Source organism: Coptis chinensis, chromosome 5 (genome assembly GCF_015680905.1).
Source record: "Coptis chinensis isolate HL-2020 chromosome 5, ASM1568090v1, whole genome shotgun sequence".
Taxonomy (NCBI): Eukaryota; Viridiplantae; Streptophyta; class Magnoliopsida; order Ranunculales; family Ranunculaceae; genus Coptis; species Coptis chinensis.
The window spans coordinates 15,616,296-15,639,293 of record NC_141460.1 but is presented as its reverse complement, the minus strand read 5'-3'; the positions used below and the strand labels follow the sequence as shown (position 1 = coordinate 15,639,293).

The 22,998-nt window shown below is 36.6% G+C and overlaps 1 protein-coding gene and 1 long non-coding RNA gene across 2 annotated transcripts; one reads left to right on the top strand and one right to left on the bottom strand.

The window, feature by feature from the left end:
• The first annotated feature begins 745 nt into the window (after positions 1-745).
• LOC147496859 (P-loop containing nucleoside triphosphate hydrolases superfamily protein) lies at positions 746-14,972 on the top strand. The gene is made up of 14 exons (XM_086559703.1): positions 746-1,044; positions 1,117-1,356; positions 1,451-1,579; positions 3,748-3,848; positions 5,661-5,775; positions 7,496-7,627; positions 9,622-9,687; positions 10,597-10,773; positions 12,098-12,193; positions 13,184-13,321; positions 13,954-14,036; positions 14,263-14,300; positions 14,403-14,617; positions 14,720-14,972. Exons 1-14 carry the CDS (start codon positions 910-912, stop codon positions 14,774-14,776), a joined length of 1,722 nt encoding a protein of 573 aa, XP_086415829.1. The 5' UTR covers positions 746-909; the 3' UTR covers positions 14,777-14,972.
• A 1,538-nt stretch (positions 14,973-16,510) lies between these two features.
• On the bottom strand, positions 16,511-17,779 carry LOC147496858 (uncharacterized). Its single transcript, XR_015196671.1, has 2 exons — positions 17,435-17,779; positions 16,511-17,321 (listed from the first exon to the last, which is right to left on the bottom strand). It is a non-coding gene; the product is annotated as an uncharacterized LOC147496858 (long non-coding RNA).
• Between the last annotated feature and the right edge of the window lie 5,219 nt (positions 17,780-22,998).

Genomic DNA, 22,998 nt, shown 5'->3' with positions numbered 1-22,998 from the left:
TTACTTGAACTAAGCATGATCATATTAAGACATCGTATCTCATATGTACTCCACTATATAAGTTCACTTTAGAGAGTGTACTACAGTTTAACTGAAATGAATATGATCATAGTAAGACATCTTATCTCAAATGTACAACAATATGTAATGCTATAAAATTCATATTTGGATAACCTGAAAATACACGGTTAATACGGTTTTCATCTCTATTTTGCTTTACTTTTAGAACATGTGGAAAGAATCCAATGATCAAAGTGACTTAGGACATTTAGGATGTTGCTATTAAACTGACATTTAACTCAAATGTAACAGAAACATTTATAAGCGTAATCAACTTAAATGTAGACAATTAATTTTAGCCTATTATCAAGCACACGGTTACCTATAGTGCTTCTCTAAATGATTTTCTTAGATGAAGAACTCTAGACTGAAGGATAATGTATCTTATCAAAGTAGAAATGGAGGGAAAAAAGTGGGGGGAAGGAAATTGGGCGGGAAGAAATGAAGTTTTTATTAAAGACTGTGTACTCAGGAGTGAATATTGTTGAGAGAGAAGAAGAGACGTCCAGTTTGGGTAGGAATAGGAGAGAGAAAAAAACTTCTAATGTAAGTGGGAGATGTTCAAGGGTTTATAGGTAAATTTCATTTATTTCTATTAAAAATAACTAATATGGGAAAAGGTATTTTGGGTATTACACACTATCTTCCGGTGGGTGACACGTCCGGCAGTGGAATATATCCAACTACATTGACATTTCGGTCCTGTTTTTCAGTGTTATAAATATAAAAGCCCAACGACCTAAACTTCATTTGGCGCCTCCCTTCTCTTTCTATCTTCTCTACACTTTCAAAACCTAAACACAAATAAACCCAAGCTTGATAAAAAAAAAAAATTCCAGCTAGGATATTATGATGACAGAAGAAGAAGTCGAGGAAAAAACATTCGAGGAACTAGGATTAGACCCACGTCTAATTCGCGCCTTGACTAAAAACGACATATCTAAACCAACACCAATTCAGTCCGTAGCCATTCCGTTAATTCTGGTAAACTAAACTCTCTCAAACCAACAGGACTTTTATGTAATTTGACATATTCTTTTTGTGTAAATTTTACAGGAAGGTAAAGATGTTGTCGCGCGTGCAAAAACTGGTTCGGGTAAAACTTACGCGTACCTTTTACCTTTACTACAAAAGCTGTTTTCGGAGTCTAGTTCGACGGGTACGCGTGTGTTTATACTTGTACCAACTCGGGAACTTAGTCAACAGGTTTATTCGGAAGTGTTGTGTCTTATAGAGTCGTGTAGAGTTCAGTTGAAAGTAGTTCAGTTGACTGGTGGCATGCATGCTTCTGACTTGGTAACGTCTTTGTTTCTTTCTTTTGTTTAAGTTTGTATATATAATATGTAAGGAATGATGGGTTGATGGGTTTGATGTTTCGTTTTGTTTTCAGCGAGCTGCATTGGTAGGAGGGCCTGATATTTTGGTTTCGACACCAGCTTGCATTTCAACATGCATGTCAACAAATGCACTTAGTACAAAGTCTATTCAGGATTCGCTGTCAGTTCTAGTTCTAGACGAGGTGGGGAGTTCATATTTCTATTTGTGTCATTGCGTATTTTCTGTTTTGTTGAATTGTTGTTGCTTCCCATGATTTTTCTTATTGTGCTTTGGAGCTAATGATAAAGCTAAAGATTGAGGGCTGTAACAGTGTAAGAGGATTTTAGGTTTGGTAGTGATGATGTGTTAATTTTTAGGAGACGGTATTAAGCAAGTGAGGTGGTTGAGGGTTATTCTAGGTTGTGTCTCAGCTTACCTAAAAAGTAAGGTGTTTCTGGTGGGTGGGGTGAGAGATGCCGAGCCGGTTGTCTCTGTGCTTGGGTGTGAGGTTGTGTCCTTACCTTCTAAGTATCTTGGCCTCCTTTCTGGGGCCTCTTATAGATCTAAGTCGATTTGGGATCCTGTGGTCAAACACTCTGTTAGAAAGTTAAGTGGGTTGAAAGCAAAGTCTTTGACAAAAGATGGAAGGTTGGTGCTTATTCAGAGCACATTGTATGCCCTGTATACTACATCTCTCTTTTCTAAGCTCCATGAATGTGGCACATAGGATTGGTTCGATCATTTATAGTTTCCTTTGGGATGACACTTAATAGCATCATAGGTACCATCTTGTTAATTTGGACTCCGTTTGTTTGTCTAAGAATACTGGGGGTTTAGGTCTTAGGAACATCCACTCTTTTAATGTGGCTCTGTTGGGAAAGTGGTTGTGAAAATTCAGGTGTGTGTGTGTGAGAGAGTTTGTGGCGGAGAGTGACGGTCTCGCGTTTTGGTGTGGAGCACCTTGGTTGGGAGGGTGGTCTTGCTCGTATCCCGTCTCGATGCGGCGTTTAGAAGGGTATTATGAAGGTCCTTCCCACATTCAAGAGAGGGATTATGTCTAAGCTTAGAGTGTGACGGTGTTCTTTTTTGGAGGACACTTGGTTTGGATGTGTACTTCTTGAAGGAAAGCTAAGGAATTTTATTCAACATGTCCGAGCTTAAAGGACGTACACTTAGTGAGAGCATTATTAGATCTTATGGAATTTTCTTGGAATCATGGCATTCACCGGGATTCAAATGATTGGGTCATTGGCGGATTAGCCCCCTTAAGGCTAGACTTGATACTGTTGACCTAAACCAAGTAGATTCAGATTCGTTGGTGTGGCGTATGTGTAGTTTCTCTCCTCAAATCTTTCTATTGTTCTCTTCATTCTGAGTTCCCGCCCGCTAGTGGCATTGCTCCGATCCCTTGTTTTCAAGATTCTAGAATTTGGAGTTCTAAGGTTCGTCCTAGGGTTGGTTTCTTTGTGCGGTATGCTCCTTTAAAGCAGACCTGTATAGTCGATAATCTTAGGAAAAGAGTTGGGGATCAAACCTCGGATCGTTGTCTGTGCTACCGTTGTAGAGTCGGTTAATCATTTACTCATATTTTCCCTTTCTTGAAAGATTTGGTAGCACTTTCATGAGGTTTCTAGTTAAGTTTGGGTCAGTCTTGTCGGGTGGTGGATGTCTTTACTCAGTGGTATACGGGGCACTTCTCTAACAGAGGGCAATGCATTTGGAATATGGTGCCATATGCGGTCTTGTGGGGGTTATGGTTGTAGCATAACAGACTACAATTTGAGAGCAAAGCAATGGATTTCCATAAGGTCATTATAACCATAAAGGGTCTTCTTTTCTTTTGAAGCAATGTATAGTCTCTTGATTGGTAGCTTGTACAATAGTTCTCGAGTTTTTTCCTTTTTCTTTTTCCTGCTTGTTGCACTTGTAGGTTTTCTCAACCTACTTATTTCTAATGGAAATTTTCACTTTACTGATAAAAAAACATAGGAAAGTAGCTTTTTGATTTTTGATTTATTTAAGTTTTGTGTTTTGATGATAAAGCTGTAGCTTACGTGATGCTATTTTATTTTTTCTATGTTACATGGACACACCATATTTTTAAAATAATCAATGTCGGATATGTATCCATGTGTCCGTGTCAGACACACCACGGACATATATTGTAAGTGATATACCTCAACTTTTGATATTTCTCCGTGCCAGACATTTCATATCTGTGTCAGGTATGGAGACGTATCCGTTTCAATGTAACTTTTATTCTGTTTGGTATAGTTATTATTGCAGGCTCCACCGGAAACTGTTCTCAATTTAACTTTGAAATTCTGTTATGTGCTTTCAAGTGATTCCTGTTGGTATCTTTATCTGCAGGCTGACCTACTTTTATCATATGGATATGAAGATGACTTGAAAGCCCTTATTCCTCATGTCCCTCGACGTTGTCAATGTCTTCTTATGTCTGCTACTTCAAGGTATGGTATATAAGTATAGTTCTCTGCAACTACACTTACACAGTACTATGGTTCCATTAGTTTTTCTACTCTCTTAAAAGCAAGGCGCTCCCCTTAACTTACAAGATTATCCCAATTTGGCAATTTCACATGAAGTGAACAAACACGACCACCTGAAAGCTTAGGAAAACACTCACATTCAAATATGATCGCAACTGGATATGTTCCTCAAGCCACCTGGTTTTCCTAGATGGTGGTCCCCTATCAATTCACTTGTTAAAGCCTCTCTAATATTAGATGGTGGAGCCCATGGTTTATAGAATTAGGTGGCGAATGAATTCTGAAGGCCGGAAGCCAAAGGACAACTCAGAAAAATAAGATACCCATTTTCCTCTGCCGCCTTGCAATATGAACAATGATTAGATTACTCCTTTGGTGAAGGTTATCAAGAGTTTTAATCCTCCCCTAGAAATCAAACCAACGAAAGAAGACTACTTGCCTACTTTAATACGAATAGAATGCCTTAAAATCCTTTTGACTGGGAAATTTGTGATCACCTCCCCAGTACCAAGAGTAATCGCAGAAAAATCCTTGGCCAAGAGAAAGATTCCTAGAATCTATCTCCCCAAATCTCTTCCCGGTTTGATAAGTAGATTGCGAGAAAACTTCAAACCTTAACGTCCTTATCATTTAGACCTCTTCTTAGTGAAATTTTTCGAAAATGATTAAAGCTTTATTTTTCGGGTGTGTCCTATCTTGGGTTAGATTTGACTTGTACGTCCTTGTTGTGGTAAATCTCGATGACCTGGTTGTAGTTATTATACTTTGGAATTAAAGATACCTTTTATTAATTAATAATTAGAAACATAGGGGCCAGTATTAAGACGTGCACATGGAAAAAGGGAGATTATGGTCTGCCAAGGCGATCTCCTAGTATGTGCTCAACAAATAGGAAGTGAATGGCGATTTCCATTGCATCCAGAGTCCCTATAAGAACACTGGTTAAGGTTGTGCCCTTACCAATAAATTGGCTAGTGAACGCCTTCCACAGAGTGTTTGGCAGACTGTACCACACTCTGAAGGAGAGCTCTATTGGTATATTAAGAGAATGCAAGGATATTAGAGAGACGTCTTTGTTAGGTGAAGCTTTTTTTTTCCAAATGGAGTGCTTCAGTGAGATCATATAGCCTAGGGATTCTTATATGTGGAGATTCGAATTGAATCCTCTAAGGGGGTTGTTGCTTGTCATAAAGAACTTAAAATGCTGCGCCATAGAGTCGCCATTACAACACTAGTTAAGGGCTTAAGGATATGCTGTTACCAATAAATTGGCTAGTAAATACTTTCCAGAGTATGTTTGGCAGACTGCACCATACTCCGAAGGAGAACTTTAAGGTGTAATTTTCATTGGTAAAGTAATAGAACGTAAGGATATTAGAATGAAATATTTGTTGGGTGAAGCTGTTATTAAATTCAAATGGAGCGCATCAGTGAAATCATTAGCCTAGGGATTCTTATCTGTGGAGACTCGATGTAGATCCTCTGATAGAAGGGGATTGTTGTAATGTCATTAAGAACTTAAAAGTGAATGATTGGGCTCGACTAAATCAGCTAATTAAGAGATACCTTATGCTTCCACTCTTTAGTTTGGCAAACCCTTTGAGGCTTAATGGACTGAGTTTGTTTATATATTCATCTAGCATTTACTTCCCTTGTAACAGATCAAATGGAAAAAAAAACTGCTTCCCTTGTACAATTTTTTGATTCTATATTTATGAGGATTATTAAAGCTAATTGTACCCGATGTTTAACTTGTCTTTTGTTCATCCACAGTGCTGATGTTGATAAATTGAAGACGCTTGTGCTACACAATCCAGTCACTTTGACGCTTCCGGAAACAGGAGATAGTAAGGATGAGATTATCCCTAAAAATGTTCAACAATTTTGGGTAAGACTCGTCATCTATCATGTTTTACATTTTCATAAAGTGAATGATACATATGCTTTGTTCTCATGTTGTTAAGGAAATATTCTCAGGCGGCATATGTTTTTATATTGCATTTGGTATGGCTTAATAAGCAATCTTTATTTGGGTTGACATGCACATATACATGTTTGACTAGGAATCAACACTTTTTTATTGGCAGCCAAGAATTAAAAGGAATAAATAATAATGCATCTTAGGGTTTAGAACCCTTAATCTGATTCCCAAATTAATTATTATTAATTTATTATTATTTAGGGATTTTTAGAAGTATACTTTGGTTAGTATTTTTGGATTATTTAGGCTATTTCTGATTTTAGGGTATTTTTAATCACAAATCTCAGGCGTAGCTAGAATTGTTTTTAGTTTAGGTCTATATTTTCAAAGTTGTCTCAGATTATAAATTGAGTTATAGGCCAAATTTAGAGTTGTTGAAAAATTAAGGTTTGTGCGTTTGGAGAAATGGTTTCTCAATTGAATTCTTTTTGAAAGAAGAGTGTTCTTTGCAAGGAACAAGGTTGTCGAACCCTGAAATCAACATAGAAATCATATCTTTGAGCGTACATGTGCATCAAATATCCACAAATAAATCTCTCAAGGATAAATCCAAAATCCCCTTGACTTCAGCAAAGAAATGCGGACCAAAAGAATGATTTGCCTATATGCAACAGGGTAGTTTATGCTGTAGTGCCTCACTTTTATGAGCAAGGCGTTAATGGGCAAGGGACTTTGACGGTCTGGCACAGGAGAGAATGGTCTTTTAGAGAAGTGGTTTCAACTTTCAACCAAGTATGGTCTGTGATCCACAAGGTTCTACACAGTGAATGATCACTCTAGGATCATCTCTCAATCCCTACGATGGAGTTGGAAGTTGAAGAAATCAAGTATGGAGCTCATGTGTATAAATTCACATGGTTTGATTCAACACAAGAATCCTTATTTGTGAGTAAACGAGTGACACAGTTAATTTGCCAAAATTCCAAGGCGGGTTGGTCTTATGAGACAAGAATAGGAATCAGCCAACTCGATTATAACTTCTACTTTGGTTCCATTGTACTCAACTTGAGTTGTAAGTGATTGTAGCTTTGTATGTGCGTAGAAACCGCCTCCACAACCATAGATAATATCTTTGTGGGGGATCTCTTACCTTATTTTAGGTTGTGGATTTTGACAATCCATTAGAGATTGTTTTGATGTTAAAAGCACTTAGGGTAAAAGTGAATGAGGGTTTCACTCAAATACAGAAAAAGTAGAACTGAATTAACGACCAACTAGCCAGCATGGCAGCCCTCCGGATAATCATAACATCATCAAGCTGCAACCTTTTCTTGTCAACCTAGTTGGGACTTGGGATGTCTTAGGTTCATGCAGATGCCATTTCCACCCTAATTTTCTTATATGCGATGCACTTTAATTTTCATAAGGGATACTTAGCTTTTGGCCCTGTAATAATAGCGTAATAAGGGTTTGGTTCGACATCTGAATTGTTCTGCATATTTTTTCTTAGCGTTCGGTTCCACTTTCTAGTTAAGTGCCAAAAATTGTTTTGCAGCGGGGGTTTGTTTATGATTTACTGAGTTACCTTCATCTTAGCTCCTTGCTAAGTGATATTTACTCTTATTTGGTTGTAAATCTATATGGAAATGAAATTTTAATCAATCTTACCTTCTTTTATTTTCTGTAGATTTCTTGCAGTTCTCGTGATAAGCAGCTTTATATTCTTGCTCTCCTCAAGTTTGAGCTTGTTCAGAAAAAGGTTCTGATATTTGTCAATGCTATTGACATAGGTTTCAGATTGAGACTATTTCTGGAACAGGTACTTATAGTTAAAGCCTTTTGGTACCACATTTTAGTTATCGTTCTCTCTGATATATTTATTTATCCTCTTGTTGGTATACTTACTGGGTTTAGATGTTATCGTGTGATTAGTTTGTATGTGCCCCTAATGATGATTTAGGACTCTTTTATAATTGTCCTGATTGTCTTATTTCAATCAATGTAAGTTTTGCTCAGTGAGACCAGATATGAAGAAAAATGGTATACCTGACACCTGAGTAACTTTGTCCTCGAATTGCCTGGATAGACAAATGTATATGTGCATACTTCTTGAAAGTTAGTAGGTAGATACCTAAATCTGACATAATGTCTCAACTCCCTTGACCTCATCTGTCTTGTATTTCCAATGAAAGTATTTTCACTGAAAAGATAACAGTCTAACTCTCAATGTCTTGTTGCATACAGAGCACTTGATTTCTTTTCTTTTTATATATATACGGCATTTTTGGACATTGTCATATTGATAGTGGAAAATATTATGTCTCCAGTTAAGAGTAAATATCTATATGCATCTTTGGGAAAAAAACTTATCTGGATCCAGTTTTCCATAGCAGATATCATCATTATATTGGACATTCTAGTTGATAAAAATTTATCAATAACAAACATCAAGAAGTACTTTTACTCGCAAAATCAAGCATATAAAAGTTTGAAGGTAAAAACATGCATGAGAGGCATTCATTTAGAAGAAGGCATCTAACGACAGTGATTGAGAACATCAGATGTTATATTCTTTTTTAAGGTTTGTGTGGTGACTAATAGTTATGTGCAACACTGCAACATATAGCTATGACACTATCAGATCCTTTTTCTTTAGGTAAGGTTATAGTAGCCCCAGTTAGGAAAACATGCGAGTTGAATGTTCTCAAAGAGCAATGAAAGACTTGAATGAACATGCATGAGATAGGAAACTTAGATTTGAAATCACCTAACATATAAGTAGTCATGTTTGCAACTAGGGGGTTGTTTGGTATTCTAGGTATAATGAATTTGTTTTTGAAATCAATGCTTACAAAAATAATTTTGACATAAGCCATTATGAAATGCATGATCCCAAACAACCAAACTCAAATGAGTTTTTGATTTAGTGAGTAAAACAAAAATGGAAAGAGAAAATTGCCAAAAACCAATTAAAAAAGAAGGAAATATAGTAATTCATTTCAAGAGGAAAGCTCCATAATTTTTGTATCTTGTGATGTAAGTTAGTTTTTTTTTTTTGTGTATGTTTTCATGGATTATCTAATTTTAAGAATGACGTAATGGTTTTAAAAAATATCTTACCGAACAAAGTTTTTTCATATCCGAGATCTATTATGAGAGTTATAATCGATTATCGGCCCTAAAATGAATTTTCAGAATGGTTGCCAAACGGCCCCTATAATAATCGAGAAGGAGGATTCTGCTGAAGATGGATAAATGTTCTTTACTATATGGTTTGCTTAGTCCTTCCTTAGTGGTGAGATTATTAATCCCACATTGGAAGTCTAAAGCCTAGCAAATAAGTATATAAATCCTGGAGCCACTCCAGTACTCCATCCAATCGGTGATGACTGGAGTGGCCTCAAGATTTATGTACTAATTGGCTAGGCTTTAGACTCCAATTAATAATCCTCTCTCAACCCCCCCACGCATGACTTAAGCCTAACACGTGGACTTAGATTAATGCTTGAGATAGAGTACAAAGCAGCATTTGGGCCAAAGAAATAGCCTGCTCAGATACCATATTAAATTTGGACATCCAACTCAAAACCAATTGGTGATGACTGAAGTGGCCCCAGGATTTATATACTTATTGGCTAGGCTTTAGACCGTTAATGATTAATGTGGGAGTAATAATCTCAACACTTAGTTTCGTTCAAGTCGTTCTCATTCTCAAACTCAAGTATTGTGCTTCATTTATCTTTATTATTTTTCCTTTATTTTATTTTATATCCTTCTCTGGATAAATTAGTTGTTGTTTTCTTTATTTGGCAGTTTGGAATGAGGTCCGTCGTTCTAAATGCTGAGTTGCCACAGAATTCACGTCTCCATATTCTTGAGGTACGTGACTAGTGACTTCACATAAGATTCTTATCCTTATTCTTCTTCTTATTATTATTGTTAGGAATGTTATAGTGTAAGTGTGTCAAAGCTAATACTATAATGGCACCTATAATGGCACATGGATTGTTTGGTTTTCTTAATTACCGTCGCTCCTTTTCCCAAGCCATGTATCGAAAGTGCTGTTTTTTTTTTGTGTAGATCTTGTTATAACTCTTATTATTATTGTATCTGCTTCATGAGTGAGGAAAACTATTATTAGCAGCACTTTCTTGGAGGTCAAAATTTATGTAAAAGGGGGTTTTGTGGGGTGCGCAGCACATCCCTTAGTTGGACCTAAAGCTCAGTGTGCAGGAACAAGAACCTGTACACCGATGGACCTTGGTCCTAGGCCCATCCATTTCCTATTTTCTCCAATCTCCAAATGAAGGGGCATCTGGAATTGTTGTTAAGGTGGTCACTTGATTTGACAAAATGAATAGAGTTCTTCTTTTTCATTTTGATTGGCATACTCATGCTGAAATTAAGATATGTTTGTAAAAGTAGCAGGTTAATGAGTTAGTCAAATGGCTAAATGACTCTACCACATACCTGGGTTAAAAATAAACCTTCCGGTTTTTGCAAGTAAAAAGAAATCATAGTAAGATGAAGTTCCACTTCACATTTAGGCTAGCTCTACCTCGTGAGTCTCTGACACTGAATGTGCTTTAAGGTTTTCTTCAGTGTGTGGAACGTTTGGTCCCTTAAACTGTATATACATATATATTCTGAGTATTATTGACACAGTTTACTAGAAACACATATACTTCATTTTTTTTTTGTAGATTTTCTATGTCCTTAGTATTGAAATGTAGAGTCAAATTTTGGATTGCTGGGGAGATAACTCTTCTTTATTACTTGTTTCACCAGGAGTTCAACGCTGGGCTATTTGATTACCTAATAGCAACTGATGATAGGCAAACGAAGGAGGAGCAAGTGAACAAAGATACTGATGTTTCATCAAGGAAATCTAAAAGACATCGCAAGAATAAATTAGACTCAGAGTTTGGGGTTGTAAGAGGCATTGACTTCAAAAATGTGTACACTGTAAGTAAATGATTTGAATTTCTTTTGATATTTTCTAGTGTTTGTTGACTTTGGTAATGTACCTATGAACAAGTGGGGTGATGTTTGATTGACTTGATAAAATTCAATTCGGTGGTTCTGAGATAGGGGCTTGGGATTGGAATCATTTGTTTTTGAATTATGCAAATCTATATTCTAGAACTACTTTGACACCCCGTCGAGGTCCTTATCTTTTCCCTCAGAGCAGTTTTCTCCTTTGAAATGCTACTGCCAGGTCAGATTTGAGACTAATCTAAACACCATTCAGTAAAAAGTTGGGGAGGAGTATGTGGAGGCATGTGTTGGAAGAGATAAAACGGGTTTCACATTCTTTGAAGTCTTTGCTAAAGCCTAAAAGTAATGGAAGAGGTAAGGGCATCAAACATTTCTAGATTGTGAGATAGTTTAAGAAATCGTAACCTTGTTGCAAACTTGCAAAGGAGGTTAGAAGATACACAAGCACATTTTTCTTGTTTGTGGTTGAGAGAGACAGAGTATCTCTTATTTCTTTAGGCCTATTTGATCTTGAGAGTATCAAGATAGACGTGCGAAGTTTTCAAATGAGAGACATATCACAAATCTCAAATAGAGAAATATTCACATCAAACAAAAGCCATACATGATTTTGGGATAAATCATGAATCTCGAATTGTATTGTGAATCTCCTGAGTTGATTCTCAAGGTACACGGGATGAAAAACAGATCTTTTTTGAAGTTTTTATACCTTCATGAAAGGTTACCAAAGCATTCTGAACATTTGTAAAAGCTAAGTAGTTAGACACCGACCCAGAGAAAAATGGTTTAGAGAGATTATAGGGATCGACAGAAGTATCATTGCTTGCCATTTGATTGTTATTTATGATTTCTTGTTTTCCAAGCCTTTAAAGATGTTGTTTTTCTGTAAAGTTTCTCTGTGTAATTCTTGTGTGAAAGTATAGGTTGCTCCAAGTTCTTTTGTTTGTAGATTATTTTCTTAGTAGGTATAGAAGAGACCTTAGTTTAAGTTGTATCCACTACGCGTCCGTGTGTCTGACAGTGTCCATGTTACTTAGCTATATATAGTATACCTTTTTCCATTCGTCGTTGTACAGTAGGTCATTCCACCTATATAACTTCTGATCACATATCAAGAAAAATCTTTACCAATAAAAAATTAAAGAAAAAACTATCCATTATCTTCGGGAATAGCTGGACATTGTTCCAGCTCATGGTTTACAATAATAATATATATATTGATCTTTTTGTGTGTTTGTGATGTGTTAATTTTACTTAACAGAATGTTTTCCATTTCCCTCCTTTTTGACAGGTTATAAATTTTGATATGCCTCAGAGCTCTGCAGCATATATACATCGAATTGGACGGACTGGTAGAGCGTATAATACTGGTGCATCTGTCTCTTTTGTAAGCTTGTGCTAATTATTAAGCTTTCATAGGCTTTACCGTTTTGGTAATTTTCAAAATACAATGTGTGGTTAAATAAATAAATACACACACACACACACATATGGAGACTGTTGCCTGAAAGCCACCTTAAGTAGACTCCAAAAAAACTCCACCACTAAAAGTGTGCCTACAAGATGGATTCGAGCTGAATTTTGCGAAGCAAATATTCCCACAACGGAGATCACCCCACAAAAGTTCAGCTCAATTGAATATGTCTAACCTTGTCAAAAGTTGTTTCCAAATGACAATAACCTGGGCTGTTGAATAAATCTGTAGCGTTCTAAACAACTTTTGAAAAGGTTAGATGTCAAGTGAGCTGATTTTTCGTGAGGATGATTTCTATTATGGGATCATCTTCACCAAAAATCAGTCTTTAACTCATTGTTTTCAGTGGTGGAGTCTTCGTAATGGCACCATATATATATAACTGAAACTACCAATTAAAAACAACGGACAGTGGCCTTCTTTGTGGTTTCAATTTCTTGTCGGCCAGAATCCTAATGTTAATGAGACTGATGATACTCTCATATCTTTCAGTTGTATAACATACAAGTGGGGACCCATATTACTAGTAAAAGCTAATGAAGAAGAAAGTTAAGAGAGAAAAGAGAGTTCGGCTTAATTAGTTTCAACCTCCTCTCACTATTCTTATATAGGAAAATAGTCTGTTTACAATATGGAAAACCGCAAAAAAAAATCCGGGTCGTGGGGTCTATTTACTATAGTCCCACCTATCTAATGACTTACAAAGAACACATTACTCTCATGCCCCTTGTCTCATGACCGATGATCCCTCGACCAGGCAACCTAGATAACCAGGGCAGATTGCATTTTCTTTTTGCTGTTCTGCAGATATTTCAATAGATTAAGGGAAAAGGATTTTTTTTTTGTTACTTTCACTTCTAATGTACTAATTATTAGTTGGCCATGTTGTTGTTGAGCATACAGGTTTCTTCAGATGAGATGGAAATTTTTGAAGAAATTAAATCCTCATTGGATGGCGATGAGAACAGCTCTTCAAACTTCATTGCTCCTTTCCCATTGCTAAGTAAAAACGCGGTGGAGTCTTTAAGATATAGAGCTGAGGTAACACCTCGTCGTCAGTCTTCGTACTGTTAAAAATATACACTTGTAAGGTCTGATGGTATGCAATGGGATCTTCCATCCTTCAGTGTACAGGTGGCACTTATGCTACATATAGAAACGTGCTTCTGAGTTTCCATAAATGCATCTTACCCATGTCTCTGTAGTTTGCCCCTTTTGTTTTGAAATTAAACTGGTGTTTTTGCGTTAACTTGTTTAAAAACCATGTTTATTTTGTGTCTGTTATCTTGATTTGATTCTGGGTTTTAGACTTTTAGTCCTTGTTCCAACTATAGTAGTAATAATAATATGGATTCACTGTAATTGGTTTCAATACCATGCTGCCCTGTTTAGGGATTGCACACAGGTTTGAATAGGTTGCAATCTTATTCCCATTGGTTTAGGATTCATGCATGGAACACATGACATCCAAGGTCTCGAGTATATATATATTAAGAAATGGCAATAGCTCTCTACAGTTTACTCTATTTTTGTATGATTGCATATTATTCATGATATAGAAGTTAAGCTGTAGCCTTCATTATGAAATTTGAACATCCATGTCCTAGACCAATTTAGTGAATAGTGGATATAGGTGAAAGCATGCAGATTAACTACTGGGTTGCTTTCTGCAGGATGTTGCAAAGAGTGTGACGAAAGTTGCTGTGAGGGAATCACGAGCACAGGATCTGAGGAATGAGATTATTAACTCTGAAAAGTTAGTATTGCATAAAAATCTTTCAATCCCACAATTTCTTCGTTTTTCTAAAACTTCTTGGAATAAAATCAAGTAGTAAATAGGAGGGCTTTGATGAGGATTACGTTAAGAACAAAAATTCCTACAATTTTCTGGTCCACAACTGGTGGTGTTCTTCATTGTTTTCGGCAGCCAATTCCTGACTATGTTTATTGCTTCACTGATAAATTTGGTAACTACTGTGTAGGCTGAAGGCTCATTTTCAAGACAATCCAAGGGACTTGGGTATGGGAGTTTACCTGATCAATATGTGCAAAGTTTGTTATTTTCTGCAAGTATGCTCTTCATACGAACGAACTTAAATTCTTTGGTTTGATGGTTCAACAGATCTTCTTAAGCATGACAAGGTGCTGAGCAAAAAGGCCCCCCCTAGTCACTTACGAGCTGTACCCGAGTACTTGTTGGATCCAACAACACAAGAAGCAAGCAAGATTCTAAAACTGGCTAGAGCCGCAATGGGAAACAATAACTCATCTCGCCGCCAAGGATCTAAAAGAAGATTAAAAAAAACCAGAGATCCTCTGAGGACTTTCTCTGCTGAGGTGCGTATTTTTCTTAGTTATTACTGAATTTATTACAAAGTATATTAGGTGGGTTGTTACATGAAATCTTGAATTTCTTTGTCTGTGATTTTGCAATCCCAGGCACCAAAGAGAAAAGGTGGTCAACAGAGGAAACGTAAGGAAAAGGGAGCAGACTGATTCCTTTTATTTCTCTATATTATGTTTGTTTTTGTTTTTTCTGATTTATTTTACAACTTGGTTAGCTTGCTTTAAACAGTACTCTCTCATGAAAAAAATGTTCATGTTTACCTATAGTAGACTTTTGGAGATAGTAATCTTCCATTGCGTAATCTCTTTAATTTCTCATTTATTAAAAACCTTCGTGTTTCAGACATCTTAGTTCTTCGACTAAGTTATCTGTAAATGCTATGGTGTGAGTCACACGGACGCTTTGTGGTGTCCAATACAGCAAGACAGGCACAACAGCTCTTGCCCAACTTGTCCATCAATACCTAGTGAGAGGTACCTTTTGTTTTTTGGGTGGAGATATTACAGAGAACAAAAAACCAAGACGCATAAGTAACATGTACCGGTAATGTACAAATGCAGATATAAGCATGAGATGTATCCCCTGTTCATGTGTCCCATATACAGGAATCATTGAACAATTTATTCCTCATCTTCTTTAATTTTTTCTTTATTTTGAGATCGCTGCATGAATACAATTCTCCTCCGATTTAGTTGTCCACATCTCCACGGTACATTTTGGCTTGGGAGCTAATAATCATTCACTCAAGCCAACTGCACTCAGAAAATGATCGCTAGCCCCAAATCCCAATGAATTGCATGTCATGAAACCCACGTGTTCCAACTTCTTCCACTTGATGAATACTCCACGTCACTTGACCATCGTGAACAAAATTCTGAAAATGCCAAATGAAACTTCTGCAGATGGGGAGTTGGGCATTCAGAGTGAGAGTAACAGAGAGACAATGGATTCCTATAGAGGAATACATCCTTGAGAGACAGAACATCAATATAGCGTAATTTGTTCACCTTACCCGGATGTGATCAACAATAAAAAGTCACTGCAGGCTACACTTTTGGAGTACAAAATTTCTAGGTTTATATACCCAGAAACGATGTTAGCACGCGTGTATGAAGGCTCAAATGCTTCAACTGAGACGCTTTACCCTGTTATTGCCATGGAGTTTCCTTTCTAGTCAAAAATAGAGGCTCAAATGCTTCAACTGAGACGCTTTACCTGTTAATGCCATTGAGTTTCCTTTTTAAATAGAGGCTCAAATGCTTCAACTGAGGGTACTTGTTACTGCCGGACTCCATATTGTGTTGGGCAGACCCCAAAAACTAAAACACTTATTACAAATGTGTCATTGGTCCCAAAAGTTGTTTTGTGTTGGGCAGACCCCAAACCAAAGTGAATTTAACTTGTTGCAACCTTTTCAGCCCTTCTCTTCTATTCCGTTGGATTATTGTTCTAATTATTGTTTGTATATGTGAGTCTTACATTATGACACGTGATCAAACATAAAATAATTATGTCCACATAAATATTAACTGGCTCTGCGTTGACGTGAATACTTGGTTTCTAACTTTCTTCAGTACAACCAGTAGGTTCGTACGGATTAACTAAGGTTTAGTTTAGAGGACTTCTTCTCTATGCACCAGGGAGAGTGGTACATCATGTCATGTACTGATCTAATGTCTGAATTCTGAACTGTGTGAAAGTCAAATCAGGCTGAGGCTCTGACAGAAGTTAGTGACAACAGTGAGCCAGAGGGCGAGGCCAAGCACTTGATCAAAGAATTCCACTTACCCACTTACCGTTTTTCTGATAATAACTTATTTAGTTTCTCTAGAGACACTCTGTGGATTGCAAACTCTCTTTTAATACTGATTAATAAAAAACAATAACAAAATGTAAGGTCCTTATTAGGCTTTGTGTTCAACATATAGCAGCTTAAAAACAGTTTCTGCCAAGTTCTCTACAACAAAATTATAATTAACCAGACTAATACAGGTATCTTTAGCACATAAATTTAAGTAAGCAATCACTGACCCAGTCTGGTGCGGATGATAACACAGGTATCACTCCTTGACATCTCCATCAACTGTAACTTCTTTCGGCTGCTGTACACTTTCTACTGCTGCGCTTTCGGATGATTCGCCTTTCTACAGTTTTTAGCAGCATCATTATTATTAGCACGAGTGAGGTATCCCGGCAAGTGGTGCATCCTCTACAGGAATGGTTTTCTTAATTGTTCCTACTTTCGTATACTTGGTCATGAACTTGTATTCCCAGTCCTGTAAAGCATCAATTTCAAATGGACCAAGACCTGCAATGTCTCCAGTCAGATCCTTCTCTTCAAACGACATCTTGGCAATAAAAAGATCGAGCTTACCAATAGTAATTGAAAGATAGCTAATTGGTGGGTTTGATCAGTAATTGAAACTCACTAATGGTGGGTTTGATCGAGATCGAGATCGTGGGTTTGATTTTGGTGAGAGAAATTTGATTTTGGTGAGAGAAATCGCGAAGAGGGTTTGAAGGATAAAAGTGGTAGCCGGTTTTCCAGTTTCTTGGATATTTGGTTGGGAGTGTACGAGTCCAAATTGTGCCCAACACAATGGGCAGACCCCGGCCCAACTCGGCTCAACTCGGGGTCTGCCCAAGACAAATTAGAGTCTGGCAGTAACAGGACCCCTGACTGAGACGGTTTACCTGTTAATGCCATGGAGTTTCCTTTTTAGTCAAAAATAGAATTTTGTAAATTATGGCCTATGCAGCGTTATTAGCACGACGCTCTAACCAACTGTGTATAAAAGTTGCTTTACCTGTTAATGGTATAGAGTTTCCTTTCTTCGCGTTATTAGCACGATGCTCTAACCAACTGAGCTAATAGGCCATGCTTGTGTATAAGAGTTGCTGTAACGGTACAAAACTAACAGAAATGGAGGGAGGCCAATACATAGGGCCATCTTGATTCTTTAGATACAATACAAGATAATCCGCAGCAGGCATGTCATCCCAATGCTTTTTTCTCCTTCTTTTATATATTTTCATTCTCCATTTTTTTATAGACAATTTACCAATAACATCTGTGACAAGAGTAGCACTAGATCATTATGCTAAAATTAATTCTCAGCAGGAAAATCAAAATTAAGTAAGCGCCACGTATACTTACCAAGAAATTTTTTTTCCCAATAAACACCACTCCATACCAAGAAAAAAGTAAAAAGTTCAGTAAACGCCAAAAGGCAGCTCCAAATGAAAGGACATACAAACTCATATTGACGAGGATCATTTGTCAACAGAAATTTTTTGTTGGAAGAAAAACTAGTGACATCATAAAACCATGCAAGTGTATGCAAGTGTTGTGTCTAGCTGTCTAGTAACTGTGTCAATTGAATTACGGGTCGGTATGTGTGGAATCTAGAAGCATGGCATTTGAGGATGTGATTTTTCTGGTAGCTAGAGAACAAATTTGAGGACATCAAAACTCACTTACCATACTCCAAAAGGTTGAGGACAACTCTCTAACTATGGTGCATATGGAAACTGAATGTCTTCCCAATTCCCATAGAACATATCTATTATAACAAAACACAATCGAAGACAAAAGGTGGTGGGGATTTCGTAGGGATCTCAATTAGATGTGTGTAGGGATTTACGTGGATCTCTTATTAATTTTAATCATTGATTTAATACACATTTATGCTATCTTTCATATTTGACAAAACGGTTTATTGGATTAAATTATACATTGGGTATTTGGATGCCATATTGGCAAAATGGATTTAATACACATTTATACACATTTAAACTATATATTGGAGGCCATCTTTTATATTTGGGCGAGGGGTGTGCATAAAACTGGCCGAACCAACAAAACCAATCGAGCCGGTAGGTTTCGGGTCGGTTATGCTTATGAGTCGGTTCGGTTCGGTTAAATATATTTGAAAACTGATAGGGTTGGTTTAGTCATCGATTTAGTCCCAAAACCAAACTCAATCCGAACCAATATGATATCGGTTAACATTGGTTAAATCATAACCCAGTCGGTTTGGTTCGGGTATTGATCCAGTTGGAAATTAGTTCGGTTCGTATAACACAGCCGGTTTGGTTCGGTTCCAAAAAAATATAAACCGATAGGGTTGGTTCGGTTGTCAGTTTAGACCCAAACCCGACTTGAATCGACCCGTGCACACCTCTAATTTGGGCTATTGATTTAATACACATTTATGCCATCTTCCATATTTTGGCAAAACGGTTTATTGGATTAAATTATACATTGGATGCCATATTGACAAAACGGATTTAATACACATTTAAACTATACATTGAATGCCATCTTCTATATTTGGGCTAATGGTTAAATTTATAGATCTTTTAGGTTTTAGTCCTCCTAAATAATTGGTATTTGGGATTTGGTCCTCACTAATCGGCTTATTAGCTTTTGGTCCTCTTAAATCGTCTTGACTGTTAGTCCACAAAATTGACTGTCTGTAGGCTGTTAGTCAAGGTCCTTTGGTTTCATACTACCAAAAATACCCTACAACATGTCTTGCATGTGAGCATCAGTTTAAATTAGTTTTTGTTTTAAAAAATAGAAACACATGTCAAGATCTCCACACTTCAAATCAACGGTTAGTGTGATATATCCGTTGGAAAACCCCAACGGTCAAATCTATTGGTACTTATAAATGTTGGGTGTTGTTTAAGTTTGATTTTGTCTGTAATGGAGCCAGAGCCAAAACCTAATTAAATATTATTTAGAAGGACCAAGTCTGAAATGAAAGTAATTATAGTGGGACTAAACCCTTAATTTAAATGATCTGGTGTTTGTATATTATATTGCAGGTTTGCCAATTGTGCTATGAAGAGGATCACTATGCTTCAGGATATCAATATGTTGGTATTCACTGCCCTCATGCTTGGTGTTGTGGATTTATGAGAGTCCTACTAGGTCATATGAAAGAAGGTAGTTTACAATTTAAGTACCTCAAGTGTTTTAGGGAAGGTTGTGGCGCTGTGACTTGGTTATACTTTGACAAAAAAGTAGACAACCAAGTATGTAATCTATGCAAGGAAGAATTCCCAGTCTGTGAAGGTTGTGGCTTATGCAAGGGTTGCCATCTTTCAACTATTTGTGAGAAGAGTGGTGAGAATAGAGAATAGTGAGAAGAGTGAGATGAGAGAAATTGTTGTTCTGTATGTGATAGGTGTGTGAGATGTGCCTGATTAGTGCTATTTTTATCAAGTATTGTACGAAGTAGAAATGTATTACATAGCATCTATCATAACAACTATATTAGTACTGTCATTACATAATGTCTGATAAACACCCAAAAATGTAGTTTAAACCCCTTAATAGTATTCTACTTAGGCCAATTATGTTTATAATAAATAAGAGTTAGTATTGTTTACATGTTTATGTCTTGAAGTTGTTTATGTGCTTAAAGACGCCATTTTGCATGGAAAACGAGTCAAGATGATTGCTAGAAGAGTTCTATGTTTAAAGCCCAAGAATCAAGAAGAAAAAGCCTTTTCAAGTCTAGTCAAAGCTGGAAAGTCAAAGTCAATTAGGGTAGAAAAAGGATAAAAAGCCACCAGACCTTCAAAAGGGCGTATCTTTAGACTCGGGCCTCAGAAATGGGCCTACGTTATGTCAAAACGACCGTCTCGGAACAAGCTTTCCAATGAACCCAGCACTTCCCCAATAATAGCTGTAAAAGTAGATGAAAAGGGCACTGAAATAATTTCCAATAACATTGGCTCTTTTAGACTTAACCTAATGGACTTTGGGCTCACATTAGAGGCCTAAAGTTCCCCTTTCAAGTCTATGCACGAAAATATAACCATAATCCTCTCCTATATAAAGAGGATTAAGGCTAAACCTAACTTGGCTACACTCCCTCATTAGTTTAGTTTTAATTAGGTCTCTTTCTCTCTCCCTTTTCTTTAGTTTAGTATAGTTTAGAATTAGGGTTTGTAGCCACCATTAAACCATCAATAAAAGCTTTAGTATTCAATTCTCTTCTCTACTTTTATGTCTTTAGTTTATTGCTTTAGTTTAATTAATTTGATAACACAAGGCTAAACCTCTATTAGAGGGGGTTTTGAAGCCACGTGAAGATGATTGGTAATTAATATAGTAGTCCTTATTATTAGTGTTTCAAGTTCTTCATTGTGAGATTCTAGAGATAGAACTCATAACGATAAACTAGAGTTTTGAGCCATCATCAAAGAGATTTGTGAGGGAGCTAAACTCTCATGCTAGTAAACCCATGATTAGAGATAACTCGGTGTTTGCTAGGGATCAACACAAGCAATTCGACAACTAACTTGATAGTAAATCGAATTGCGTGGTGGATTACCCCTATTTATATCCCCTCATATTAATTAAATCACTGTTTCGCACCTTAAATTTATTGTTTTCATATCATATTACTCTCGTCTTAGTGAATTAGTTTAGTTTAGTATAAATTTGCATTCAAGTACGTGCAAACAAGAGTGGATCGAACACGATTACTCTCCATATAACAACATATTTGAGAGTATTATTATTGATTGATTAACATGATTTTAGTATGTAGAAACACTGTTTTTACATCATTTAATTCACTTATCAATGTCAATGCACAACTACAAAAAATCCAAAAACTAAGCATTCACGTAGTTCAATACAATCATAGCACTAGCACTCCTAAACCATAGCACTGTCATTCAAAGTATTTACTGGGTCTGAGTTAAAAAAAATCAATTTATTTACAAAAAAATCAATGTATTTACTGGGCCTGAGTTAAAGACTGACTTAAGCTAAGTGCACATGCTGAATTTTTTGGGGTACTTGGTGTATCAACACCATCATCAACACCAATTCCAAGCCAATATGTATTTAAACCCACTATTGTTCCTTCCTCCCCTTGGTGCGCATCCTCCTATTGCTCCCCTTGTTGTCCTCTTATTCTAGCTCGTGGCACTTGGTGTTGCTCTGCATCATTCACATTGTTTAGACCTTGTTGCTAAGCATTGTTCAGTTGTTGTGGAGCATGGTTTTGCTGCTCTTGACCATAGTTCTGTTGTTGTGGAGCATGGTTCTGTTGTTGCTACTGAGGTTAATGCCCTTGCTATCGACCATGGTTATCTTGCTCCATTTCTTAAAACAAAGAAAATATAAAAATTTATAAACAAGTAAATTGAAACATTTATATAATAAAACATTTTTATTGATAGACAAAGACATGGACTCCAACATCACACAAAAGGAAGACCCTAATCAAAGACAAACACAAAAGCATAAACCCTTAACAAAGACATCACCCAAGACCTAACATAACACATTACACCATAATTTGTTCTTATATATTCTTATTTTTCTTTCTCTTATCCTTTATCTTATTCTTCAGAGAAATCTGCAAAGCCTTAAAGCTCTTAGCACACATTAATGCTTGCACTCTAGTTTGTGCTTGAGTTGAACTGTTACTTCCCTCGTGATTCAGTTGAATTGTTAGAAACCTCGCCAGTTAAGTCCACAATGGAATCATCATTTCCCTCCCCAGCATGAGTTGAAGAACCTCCACCACCCCTTCCTGTATTGTACGATACCTCCATTCTTACAAATATTCTATACATTCATCAAAACTTGCATTATTATGTTGATCAAAATAGGCCATGACAACCTCCCTTTCTTCCTTAGTATGATTATTATATCCCTTTCGCACTAAACTCCATATATGCCTAGGATATCTGATATCCCTCCTCATTTGACAAAAAAAATAAGTGTAGAGAAGAGATGAGTGCAGAGATATGTCTGTTGTGTGGGAGATGAGTGCAGAGATGTGTTGCTTTTATAACAAATACATGCATATAAGAAATTAATATAGGGGTGTTATTGTAGAATTTAAAGCATCACTGGAATCACAGTCCAAATATTTAATAAATGATTTGAAAACATTTCAAATACAAACAAAATTGTACTTTGAAAGTGCAGCATTATTGAATGCAAACAAAAGCCAATGTATGTGTTTTAGTCAATGTGCTCTAGTCAAAACGTAGCATAATTGAATACAAACAAAAAACAAATAGTCAAAATAAGACAAAATTGTTACCTGTATTATTTGAACTGGAACCACTTGCTCTTTATTGAATTGGTGGTGCTGAGCTTGTTTCCCCCACTTCTTGCTTACAAGTCCTTGTGTTATGTCCTACCTGATCACATCTCTTGCACTTCCTTTTGCCACTTGATTTTTCTTCATCTTTTCCTCTTATTCTTTCTTTCTTTGGTATTCGAGGTTTTCTGTTATTATATATATATAGGGGAGGGATAGAGGCACATTCATTATGCGCACATTATAGCCACATTTTCGACATACAAATGAATTAAGGCCTAGTTTTT

What these genes read in the sequence shown, in the direction of transcription:
- LOC147496859 (XM_086559703.1), top strand. Translation starts at nt 910, where the DNA reads ATGATGACAGAAGAAGAAGTCGAGGAAAAAACATTCGAGGAACTAGGA. An exon ending in CTTATGTCTGCTACTTCAAG is followed by an intron (nt 3,849 to 5,660) that starts GTATGGTATATA and finishes GTTCATCCACAG; the next exon opens with TGCTGATGTTGATAAATTGA. An exon ending in TGAGGACTTTCTCTGCTGAG is followed by an intron (nt 14,618 to 14,719) that starts GTGCGTATTTTT and finishes TTGCAATCCCAG; the next exon opens with GCACCAAAGAGAAAAGGTGG.